This window comes from Rhinatrema bivittatum, chromosome 7 (assembly GCF_901001135.1).
Source record: "Rhinatrema bivittatum chromosome 7, aRhiBiv1.1, whole genome shotgun sequence".
Lineage (NCBI taxonomy): Eukaryota > Metazoa > Chordata > Amphibia > Gymnophiona > Rhinatrematidae > Rhinatrema > Rhinatrema bivittatum.
Genome location: NC_042621.1, coordinates 10,499,497 through 10,511,950, shown reverse-complemented (window position 1 = coordinate 10,511,950; position 12,454 = coordinate 10,499,497). Strand labels below are relative to the sequence as shown.

Genomic DNA, 12,454 nt, shown 5'->3' with positions numbered 1-12,454 from the left:
ATGACAGGATCCACTCACCCATCTGATAATCCCCCTGAGGGACTTCGATCCCCAATTCTTCTAGGATCGCTGGAATGAGGGGCCCCAACTCATCCTTCCGAAATAAGCGTACCACCTTGGGGTCATCTCCCTCGACTGTAGGAGTGCCTCCTTGCTTGGAGGCCTGTCCCTGCGGATCCTTTTGAGGGGACTCTCCGCTCTAGGACTGGTCGGAAGAAGAAGTGTCGTCCTGGCAGGATACTGAGCGAAGAGGACGTTTGGCCTTTATGGTTTCCAATCCCCTGAGAGACTTGTGATGCTTGAGGGCCACGGCGGTCCCTTTTTCAGCCCGTGATGCCACCGTAGCCAGTCGAGGGACCTTACCCCCCTGACGCTTTGCTGTTTTCCGGGCCTTAAAGGCCTTGTGCAGGAACAACACAAATTCAGAGGAGAATGAGGAAGAAGACCCCTCCGAATCCTTTCCTTGGTACTCATCCGAAGATTGCTCCTCATCAGCCTGCAATGCACCCCCTGCAGAGGCTCCAGGCCGTGGCGACAGAGGCGGAGGAGAACTCTCCTCCCCCAGTGCAGCTTTTTCCTGTTCTCTAAAAGTCCTCAAGATGGCCTCCGTTCCCGTGCTGAGGAGGAACGGGTCTGAGGACTGGAACTGCGTTTTCTTTCAGGCCTCCCAGGCTTGCGGCGCGTTTTGGCACAGCTGTCGCGCGATTTTTCTGTGTTGCCCTTCCTGATGTGCCCTCGCCTCCTGAGAGGCAATCAGAACAAATGCCGGCCCGGGAGAGGTGTGTGCGCGCTGCCGCAGGCGGAACGGGCCGCACCACGCAGCATGACAGGCCAACAAAAATGGAGCCCGGGAACCTGAGATGAGTGTCGGAGCTAAAATCGGCCGGGGACTCAGCCGATCACTGTCAGCCGGCGCGGCGATGGGGAGGGAGGAAGCGCTGGGCCGGAGGAAATGCTAGAAAAAATAAAAGAACACTTCCCTTTTTTTTTTTTTTCAAGATGCTTAATTTTCCTCCCATTGAGGGTGAGTGACTCGGGCTCCCCGGTGCCACCGTCAACGAATGCAGCCACTGGGTTCTCAACCCTCTGCTCTTGCCAGCCTCAAATACCAGGGGGGATGGTCCCACCAGGACCTGACAACCCCCTGGGAGGCTTAAAAGACTTCCTTCATCTTCTGCTTGATTTCTTTTTTTTTTTTTAATTAATCTATCTGGCAACCAGAAATCACTAAACTAACTACACCAGACTGAAGGATTTTGCACCTCCACCATCTGCTGGAGACAGAGAAATACTGACAGACACCTGGCATAGGGCAGAGTCCGTTAAAACTTTTCTGTCTTCATCTGCTGGAGGGGAGGCAAAACCCAGGAATCTGGACTGATCCGGGTACGTACAGGGAATATAAATGTTATAAATAAATAAATACAAAAGGGTTTGGACTACCCTTTCCAGTAAGAGAATTCACCCACCCCCAGGTCCACTACACCCTCTGTTCAACCAAGACCACTAAGAACTCTACTACCCCTGTAATTGGGACATACCCCCAACCTGGGGGTTCCATTAATATTTGACTAAAGAAAATATGTGTTCCTCATCAGAAGGGAACATCAGGCACAGAAAGTAAGGAAGGCACAGCTAATGACACCTGTAAAGTACAATGAGTACAGGATAAAGGCCAGCATGAGCATCCTCACCACTTACAAAAAGGGATGATGTTCTTTGATCATTGACCTAACAACCAGCGCTCTAATCACAGTGAAGATAGGGGAAACTGGAAGTCAACTGAGGCATTGGGAGCAAAACCAGCCCTGGCTCAGCTCGGCCCCTGGTCTCCTGTGTGAAACCCGTGAACTAGCAATAAGGCCAGCCAGTATTCACAAATCACTTAAGGTTAAAAAGCTGTCATTCATTTACTTATTTTATTCACTGTTTGTGTTTTTTGGAAAGGCTAAAGAGAATCTTGTCACATGTGATTCCTTGGAAATGTCAAGTTAGAAGTTAAGACGGGGTCTGCCTTCCCCTGCCTGTATTCTTCACCAAGTGTAGAAGCTCAGACACTCAGAGAGCTACTCAGGGGGATACTGCTAGTGCTTACCTTCCATGCACTGGTACGTAATGGACAAGTAGTTCCCCAGGGTAGGACAAGGATCGCCAAAGAGGGCCGCATCTGCTGCCACCTGGCACGCCTGGAGCCCATGGCATTGCCCTGGAAAAGATGACACATTTCACTTGCTCTAGCAATTTATTCTCTAATCTCGGGGGGGTTACATCTCTTCCCACCCCAGCTCATACATGTTGACAAGACGCGGGCATTTTAAGAAATGCTGCCCAGGTTTAGAATTTTAAGGGCCCCGCCACGCCTATGGCGTGGCATCGTATGACATGGTCCTTCGTCCACGCTGCTCGGTCCTGCTGTGGCCAGAGGGAAGCTGTGCATGTTACAGGAGCCAAGAAGAAGGACCGCAGAAGCAACAGCATTGACACCTGCCCGCTGTGCCAGACCGTGCCGCACACTCGGTAAAAAAAACCAGCCATTGCGCCACGGTCAAAGCCACGACATTCTTTTCCATCCTTGGATGGATTGTAAGTTTGGGCTTTCTAATGCATTTTGGAGAATGCAGAGGAAGGGAAGCTGATAATGAGACCAGTAGTGGTCTAGAAACAACAAATCTTATATTACTTTACCCAACACTTATTTCATAATAGAAGTGAGTCACTAGGGGGTTGGGTGTGATGATATTATGATGGAATCTCACCCTCTGAGGAAGCACAGACACAAGGAGAGGGCCAGCATAGCAAGCTCACAAGGCAGCAGAAGGAGTTTGTCATTTTAGTGTCTGCAGTACAGACAAGAGCAAGGCACTCATCCCTTGGCTAACATGAAATCTGCTACCTGCCACTTGGTCCTTGACGCTGATCCAGCTGCACTCTTCCATCGACTCGTGCTCCGAAGTGATCTCCAGGGTGCAGAAGTGAGAAGTCTTGCGGCCGTAGAAGCTGTCACTGATCTGGATGACCTGTCCCGATTCGCACTGGGCAGTGGCATTGTAATAATCACAGGCGATGGCTTGACCAGATTCTGAGGTAAAGGAGCAGGGCAAGCTTTCACCATCTGAGTCCCATGACAAAAGACGCACGGGTGCACACAGGGCCTTACACATCTAGCACATGGAGAAAGTCTCACAGTGTGAGGCTCTGCTCTGATGTCCAAGCAGGCTGTGAACCCTGCCACAGGAAGGAGTAGCGGGACCTATCCAAAAGGAACTCCTCTGGTGTCTCCATCTACTGTCACCTGCTCTCTGCCTTCTTCATGCCAATCTTTAAATCTGGCCCCAGCTCTTCTCTGCAAGTCTCTCCATTAACTTTTCACAGTTCATATTTTCTATATCTATTCAGGAACATATTGTCTTCTAATGGTTTGTTTATTTTGGGTTTTGTTTTTTTTTTTTTAAATCAGAAAGTTCTACTATGACATCAGGTAAAGACAATGTAGCCCTGTCTGTTCCAACGTTTTATCTACCTACTGCAATACCACAGATCCTACCTGATCTCTGCTATTATCCTCACGTCTGTACCCATAACAGTCCCCTGGAGTTTGCCATGCAACCCCCACCTGCCTTGGGAGAGTGCTCCATTCATCCACCTCTCACCCTTTCTTCCTTATGCTGCTCCCGCGTCTCCCCCATCCCTCCACCTCAGTCTCATATCATCTGTGCCAGTGTCCTTAGAAAGGAAAAGCATATTTACCTACCAAACTCACAGATGAAGTAGAACTCCTGGCTGCAGTTTTCAGTGGCTCCCCAGCGATAGCCAGAATGCTTCAAAATGTAGCCACACTTGGCTGAGCTGCCAATTGGTGGCTCGCCGTTATGCCAGTTGCTGTAACTTACATTTGAGCTGTCTAACCAAGCCATGGACCCTGCGGAAAGAAACATATATGTTCATTCAAATATTAACTCCCACCAATGTAAGGCCCCCCCCCTCTATATTTAGCCAAATCAATTACCCTAGCTCAGGGAAATGTAATGGTATGGTCCCTATGATGGGATGAGAATTGATCTTGTCCAGTAGGGGGTGTTGTCTAAATATTAGGCGAAGAAATCAAATGTGTACCAGGATCCATGAGAGAATTCTGGAGACTTCTCCAGGAGAGCTGAGAGGCCTTTTCTGAGAAAAGGGTGCCAGAAGAATTGGGAGGCAGTGTGGGGAATCAGAATCACCCCAAAACCCTTTCTTCATGCAGGACCCCCTAACCAGACACAGGCCTAAGCAACAGGTTTGGCACCAGGAGAAGTTGCCTGCAAGCCAGTAGACAGACCTACCCAGTACCAAAGTATCTACATCCATGAGATCCGCGAGAAGACACCATCTGGGGGCACTGGGATCTCTGATCAGCTTTTAATTGTGCTCTAATGGGAGGGGAGGAAGAGATCCCACATTTTGGCAGGGTGGTCGGACACGAGCACACTGCTGGATCTAACTACAAGGGCCAAACGCTGCCCTAAACCTAAGGAAATCCCCTGTGTCCCGGGACCCAGTACCTAAAACCACACTGAGAGGCAGGGAGAGAGGAGAATATGCCTCCTCAGCACTAACAGGAAAGCTGAATGTAAATAAGCTGAGTTGATGTAAGTCACCAGCCCAATGAGCCACGTGTCTAATTATCAGTGCCTCTGGGTTCCTGGGTCCCAATTCAACACTTTCAGGACCCCTAAAGCGGGACCCACTCCCTCTGTAAATGTGAGAGGGGAGAGAAGGGGTTGGCTACACCACTATAAGTTATTTGTACAAGATGCCAGCTGTTTCATAACATGCCCTAAGGTCCCACTGAGAAAATTTGTAAACTCTCAAGGAGAAATCAAAAGCCCTGAGACTGAAATCCCCTGTGGCAACGAGCTGGAATAGCGTGCTGGCCATTAATTTCCAGGAAAGACACGGACTGTAAACAAACCAACATATAGCAAACTTCTGTTCTCTATCAGCGTGCTCAGGCTCAGATAAGAGCCCACCACAAATAAGCTGCTTTTCCATCCAATCACAGAAACACAGAAACAGAGACGATGCCAGCAAAAAAAAGGACCAGCTTGGGGCAGCCACTATCACACGCATAAAAGTCTGCTGATTGGAAATGAATTAATGAACTAATTACACAGTATCTGAATTTTCCAGGCTGAGCAGAAAGCCTTGTAAATTTAAATCACGGCCCTTATCATGAAGGGCCCGGCTCAGGAAGTGACATCTAGGGAGCACCCACAGACAGCGGAGGAGTGAGCCCTAAGGGTATAACGGCATTCGCCCTGTGCCGCCTCGCACATCCTACAGCCTCGGCTCCCTAATGGTTCCCAGCTTCTCCGGCATCCTTTTCAGGATATTCCCTGCGCAAGAGGGGTTAGCATAGGCTGGGGCCTCCTGCAAACGTAAACCCTTCTCATGTGTATTCCCTCAAGGCTATCCTGAAAACCCCAGCGGTCAGTTGTGCCGACAGGACATGGTTGGCAAACGCTTCCCCCGTGGCTGGGCTTTTGGAGAGAGCAAGGTCTGAGTAAGGAACATGACTCCATTTTCAAAGCTGTTCCTCCATAACTGTGCCTGTAGACCTTGAGCAAGCCACTGCCTCGGTTACCCACTCAGAGGTGAATTTTAAGAGCCGTGCCTGGGCGCACATGTGCTCACATTTGCCGGCTCGCACACATGGACGTGGCAATTTTAAAACATATGTGTATACATGCGTGTATACGTGTGCCTGTTATAAAATCAGCTGTACGCACACAATTCTATATTGACGCGCGTATATGCGTGCAAATGCCGCCTTGATTGCGTAAGTGGGGGAGGATTGTAGTAGATGCAATTACCTGTTTCCCCAGTTCATTCCCAGTTAGCCTCGGTAAAGGAGAGGACTTCCTAAACCCCCCTAGCTAACTTGCCTCCCTTTAACCCTATTAGACCCAACGCTTAAAACCCCAGGGGTAGATTTTCAAACACGGCGCGTTCGTGTACTTTTGCTGGTGCATCAGGCGCCAGCAAAAGTACGCGGGATTTTAGTAGATACGCGCGTAGTCGCGCGTATCTACTAAAATCCTGGATCGGCGCGCGCAAGGCTATGAATTCTGTATAGCCGGCGCGCGCCGAGCCGCGCAGCCTACCCCCGTTCCCTCCAAGGCCGCTCCGAAATCGGAGCGGCCTTGGAGGGAATCCTCTAACGCCCTCCCCTCACCTTCCCCTCCCTTCCCCTACCTAACCCACCCCCCCGGCCCTGTCTAAACCCCCCCCTTACCTTTGTCGGGGGATTTACGCCTCCCGGAGGGAGACGTAAATCCCCGCGTGCCAGCGGGCCCCTAGCGCGCCGGGACGCGACCTGGGGGCGGGTACGGAGGGCGCGGCCACGCCCCCGGACCGCCCCGGGCCGTAACCACGCCCCCAGGCCCGCCCCCAAAACGCTGCCGACACGCCCCGAAAACGGCGCGGCGCTCGGCTCCGCCCCCGACACGCCCCCCTCCGAAAACCCCGGGACTTACGCGAGTCCCGGGGCTCTGCGCGCGCCGGTAGACCTATGTAAAATAGGCTCACCGGCGCGCAGGGCCCTGCTCGCCTAAATCCGCCCGGTTTTGGGCGGATTTAGGCGAGCAGGGCTCTTAAAATCCGCCCCCCACTGAATAGCCTAGTTTATAACACCATCCATAGCAGAAGTAAAGTTAAGCAGTAGGGGACCCCAGTGTGCGCTTGTGCATGTAAATACTTATGCGCAGAATTCATGTTACAGACTCAACCCGCCCATGCCTCACCCATTCCCCGCCCAAGCCCCGCCCAGACTGCACCCGTGCCCCACCCCCTTTTTTGAACTTTATGATTTGTGCACATACCGGGAGATATGTGCATACTCGTGTGCGTTTTAAAATCCTCATGGTGCATGCTAGGCCGAGTCACGTGCATATCTCCTGGCTTTGGTGAGCATGGGGCTTTTAAAATCTACCAGTTACACTGTAAGCTCCTTGAGGCAGGGACTTATCATACCTAAATTCTGATAATGCTGTCGGGCCCAGCACTACTGGGTGTGCAAACCATGCAAACTGCACAGGGCAGCACACCCAGGGGGGCAGTGTTGGGAGCAGGGAGAGGCCTGTGCAGCTGCTGGTGGACCCAATCCTACTGGCAGCAGGTCCACACTCGCAATTCAGAAAATGAAGCCCATCTCACAGCTCCTCCTCATGTGCCGGGCTCCACGTTACTCAACATTTGTGATACTAACACTTCCTGTATGCTCATCTTGCGATGCAGGAGATGAGCATACAGGAAGTACTAGCACCACAAGTTTTGAATAGCGCAGGGCCAGTATGAAGGAGGAGCCGTAGAATGGGCACCAGCTCTACAGCAATTCCTGCTCTCCCCAATGATGGAGGCACAGGGTATCAGCAGCAGCAGAGGAGAAATAAAAGGCCCCATGGACCCTACCTGCCAGGATTGCATGTTTATGTGTGTTTGTGGGGGTGTGGGGGTGTGGGGGTATGAGTGTGTGTGAATGGGAGACTGCTTGGAATGGGCGTATATGTGTGTGTGTGTGTGTGAATGGGAGCTTGCCTGGGTGGGTGTGTGTGAATGGGAGCCTGCCTGAGATTTGGGTGGGTGTGAATGGGAGCTTGCCTGAGATTTGGGTGAGTTATGGTGTGTGAATGGGAGCCTACCTGGAGGTGTGTGGGTGTGAATGGGAGCTTGCCTAGGTTGTGTGTGTGTATGAAAAAGAGAAAATGGGAGACTGCCTTTTTTTTGTGAGGGTGTGTATGTGAAAGAATGGGGCTCTAGATGGATTCCAACCTGCCAGCAGCCAAAATGAAAAGGAGGGCCCTGGGGTTACTGGCGGATCCCAACCAAAGAATATCTGGAGATAGCTGTGAGAGGGGAAGCATGTGTGTGTTTGATTATGTTTATGCATGTGTGAATGAGCTGTACAGATATATATATTTATTTATTTAATTTTAATTTTTATACACCGACATTCTTGTATAATATACAAATCATACCGGTTTACATTAAAACAGGAGATGCAGGAAAAAAAAGTTACCTTTGTCAAATACATTTAACATTAATAACAATGAAAATTGTTAACAAGGGATAACAACTATGAAAAAAGAGAAAGGTAAACAAAAGTGGAAGAAACATTGAAGAAAAAAGAAAAAAACCAAGGGTTGCACGAAGGGGTGCACAAAGGGGAGTGCCCCTTTGTCGCTCCCCTTCGGCAAGCGATGCCCGGCGCGCAACGCCAGGTGGAAAGGGGCCGTTTACCGGCTCGACGCTGGGCTGGATGACATCACAAGGGGGCGGGTCTCATGCTCACTGTTTTTCTTCATAGCGATCTCCATTCACATTTTAAAGCTGATTTTTTTTCTTTATATATATATATAAAAGACACTCTAAAAAGAGTGGGATACTGCACTTTATGTGTTGCAAAAAAGTTTTTTATAATCACTAAAATGAAATCTTTTATCAAAAAAGAATTATTTATTACAAAAAATGTTACAAAAAATGTTTATTTAATCATGTGACAATATTAGTTTATATTTAAATGTACATCATATTCACATCCTCTGTTAATTAAAAAATTACAGTTTTCATAAAAATACAAACCCTATAGTATATATCACATCAGATCTCATTCATACCTAATGTTACCCCATACTCATACATAACTCCATTCATAACCCACACTATACCAATCATTCTATAAATTAGCCCAATTTAAACATTAAACTCCTCCTTCCAACTTGCATATAACAACAATTATTAACCTATATCATCAAGGTGATATCCCTCAGATCAATTATTGTGATGCTACACTTTATCAATCATGACACAATAACGGTGTTCCTCTTGCCTGCTGTAGTAACGTCCCGACAAGGCCCTTGTTTCGCCCAATTGGCTTCCTCAGGGGAATAATCGAATGGACAGAACACCTCAAACCTCGCTGATGCAACTTGCACACCCTGCTCGCTATAGCGGGAAAAATTGAACTTCTGCCTAAAATTTACCAACATGTAAAATTCTTGAATGCCTTGAAGCTTATAGAAAATTAATGCATACACTGCTTTGATTACCCACTGCTCGCTTATACGACTGCTCGGCATCTCACTTTCCCAGGCTCCCGTTCTGACACAGGAAGCTGAGTGCGTTCTCTCCTGATGAATGCAATATGCTCAACGGCACCACCGTGCTCACCCCTAAACTCTTACTTCCCTCGGCATCTTAACGTCCTCTGAATTATATATATATATATAAGAAAGAGAGAAGAAAGTTTGTGAACCCCACTCCCACTAATCCACAACACTCTCAGGGTACTGGAAATAAAAAATTCCCAGGTATGGAAAGCATGAATTTTTTTTTCAGGTCTTATTTGATGTGTCTGCTATTTTTAAATATTTTACTGGTGTTTGGGACATTTAAAATAAAAATTGTAGTTAATTATTCAGTCTTTTGTTCATCAGCTATCTTTGAAATGTTATTAGTATGTTTTTATCATTATTATGATATATTTATTATATTTCTTGATTTTATTGTTTAATGTTTGAGGAATGGAGTTGGTTCTGTTTTTTCATTGTTGCACTGTATAGAGAGCCTGGCTCCTTGTGGTTTCCAGTTCAGTTTTTGTGTGTGCATTTTATTTTTACTTTTATAGTTGCTCTATTCTATATTTGGTGAGGGTCTGTTTACGTTCTGCACGTGTGACTGAGGTGAGGCATTCTCCTAATAGGAAGTGTATTAGTGTTTTAGGGTTTCCGGGGGGTCAAGCCCCCATCCAACACACATCACAATAGGCCTAATAGCAGATGGGTTCCAAGTGTCTTTTTTTTGCAGGGATTTCTGGTTGGCATCACTGCAGTGCATGTAAATATAATGTAAGTGATGTTTTTACCTCAGAATACTGTACTTTGATATTTTTCATGTAAAATTATTATAAATGCAAAACTCTTTACTGTGTGTATGGAGAGGACCGGGGGAAGGGGTGGGGTGTTGCGTAAGGCTATAAGGTTTGCCTAGGGCATCTAATACCCTGGCATTGGCCATAGATTCTGGGGCAGGGGGTGAAGACCCGGGAGTTGGGAGAGGTGTCAGGTTTTAAAGTTTGTATAGCTGGAAGGAGCTGGGATTTTTTTTTTTCGGCCAGCCCAAGACAGAGACTGAATGAACTGGGGGGGAGGGGCAACACAGTACATCTTTGCAATGGGCAGCAAAAAACCTAGCACTGGCCCTGAATGCTGGAAGCCATCTCGAGCATCGTTTGGAGAGGCGGGCGAAAAATCCCAAAGTTATTTCTAGGAGAGAGCCCTCATCTGGCCATCCTTACCTAGCCAAAGGTGTCGAGGGATGATTTTTTGTAGTAATGCATTTATAAAGCTGGTGTGAGACAAAGTGCTAGGCAGAGTTTATAAGCAGTACAGCCAGCTACTGAAAATTCAGTTTCATGGGAATAAGTTGGATTCCTGCAACATCTTTCATCTGATAATGATCCCAACCTGCTCTGCTTCAGAAATGTGTGTGCAGCTCCTCGAAGGTGAACGACATGGCAGCACATTTCAGACACAGCAACTGCAGAAGAGTTCACAAAAGGCAGAAAACTGGGTGTATTGCTGTTCACCCAGTTATAGCCGCAGGAGATAAAGTTCTTTCTCCTGTTTGGTGTCTATGAAAACAGTGTTTATTAAATAAGACCCAGAGAGATTATTTTTTTTTTGTATCATACATCAGTGTTCTCCATGCTACAAGCCCACACCTCTTCCCTGGTAAGGGGGAGGTGGAATTTGAATCTGGAGTCCGGGTTTTATAGTTTTGTGCTTTAGCCAGCAGAGTAGCTTTAGCCACCAGAGTAGACCTTGGAGATGCTTAGACATCTGGAAATGAGTGCAGAAAGACACACTTTACTGTTCCTTTATGTTTGTAGGTATGCCGTGAAATGAGAAAGAAAAAGGTGACAGCAGTGAAACAGAACTGCAGGGGCGCGCAGAGTGGCAGCCACTCCCCGCCATGAAGCCGATCAAAATGCGGTCTGAGTGCAGTGATATATGACTCTTTCCTGGCCCTCCTTCCATGCTCTATGAAACGAATGAGTCTGACTGCAGTGATATATGACTCTTTCCTGGCCCTCCTTCCATGCTCTATGAAACGAATGAGTCTGACTGCAGTGATATATGACTCTTTCCTGGCCCTCCTTCCATGCTCTATGAAACGAATGAGTCTGACTGCAGTGATATATGACTCTTTCCTGGCCCTCCTTCCATGCTCTATGAAACGAATGAGTCTGACTGCAGTGATATATGACTCTTTCCTGGCCCTCCTTCCATGCTCTATGAAACGAATGAGTCTGACTGCAGTGATATATGACTCTTTCCTGGCCCTCCTTCCATGCTCTATGAAACGAATGAGTCTGACTGCAGTGATATATGACTCTTTCCTGGCCCTCCTTCCATGCTCTATGAAACGAATGAGTCTGACTGCAGTGATATATGACTCTTTCCTGGCCCTCCTTCCATGCTCTATGAAACGAATGGCTCTTAATCAGCCATCGTCAGCATGGCATTATCTGTTATCCTGCAGGCAGGCAAGAGGCATGTGCAGAGGGCAGAGAAAGGAGCTGTCGTGCTGAAGAAGGGCAGCAACTTAAGTCAGAGTGAAGCAGAAAGCAAGCGGAAAATGCAAGTATTTCCCCATCTCATCGCTTTCAATAACTTCTTCACCTGCTATTTACCACAGCTGCTAAATTGCCATCGCTGGAAGCTAAAGTGTCCCCTTAATAGGTACAGCAGGGGCGGTGGCAGCACGAGCTTTCCCTTCCCCTGCCCTGCCAATGTGTCCTCACCTCACTGGAGGGCTGAGATTTGACCTGACATTGGCAACAGCTCTAATCAGGATCATAGGTGTATTATTGATGCTTGATTTTGCGGGGATTTTTTTGTGACATGGGATAGGAGGCCACCAGCTCCTTTCCTAAAGGCCATTAATTGGCCTGCTTAGGCCAGCTTTGAACCAGGGACCTAAGAGGTGAAAATCTCTCTATCTCCCTTCAAATTTATTATTATTATTTATTTGTATTCTGCCTTTCAGGCACTTCAAGGTGGATTCCATGCAGGTACTATAGGAATTTCAACGCCCCCCCCGAGGTCTTACAATATGAGTTTGTACCTGAAGCAAGGGAGAATGGAGTGACCTGCCAAAGGTTACAAGGAGCAGCAGTAAAATTTGAACCCTGGCTTCCCTGGTTCATAGCCTGCTGCTATAACCACTAGGCTACTCCTCCACTCCCAATCCAACAAGTGGCCCTGTCCCTTTTGTTCTCAGTTGCATCATTAATAATGATGATGCCCATGTAACAGTAAACATGAACAATTATACGTGGCATATGTGCAGAATGCATCAGTGATCGTGCTGGGTGCCAGCCCCAGGCAAAGGGGGCGAGTCAAAATGTTTCCTA

At 47.9% G+C, this 12,454-nt stretch overlaps 1 protein-coding gene across 1 annotated transcript in view; it reads right to left on the bottom strand.

Annotated features, from left to right (window-relative positions):
- PKD1L2 (polycystin 1 like 2) overlaps positions 1-12,454 on the bottom strand; it is a 122,130-nt gene that overhangs the window by 109,364 nt on the left and 312 nt on the right. Inside the window, exons 2-4 of the mRNA XM_029610621.1 lie at positions 3,752-3,919; positions 2,894-3,079; positions 2,096-2,206 (exon numbers count right to left, since the gene is read on the bottom strand). Of these exons, the coding sequence (XP_029466481.1) occupies positions 2,096-2,206; positions 2,894-3,079; positions 3,752-3,919 (465 nt within the window). The remainder of the gene's footprint in view (positions 1-2,095; positions 2,207-2,893; positions 3,080-3,751; positions 3,920-12,454) is intronic.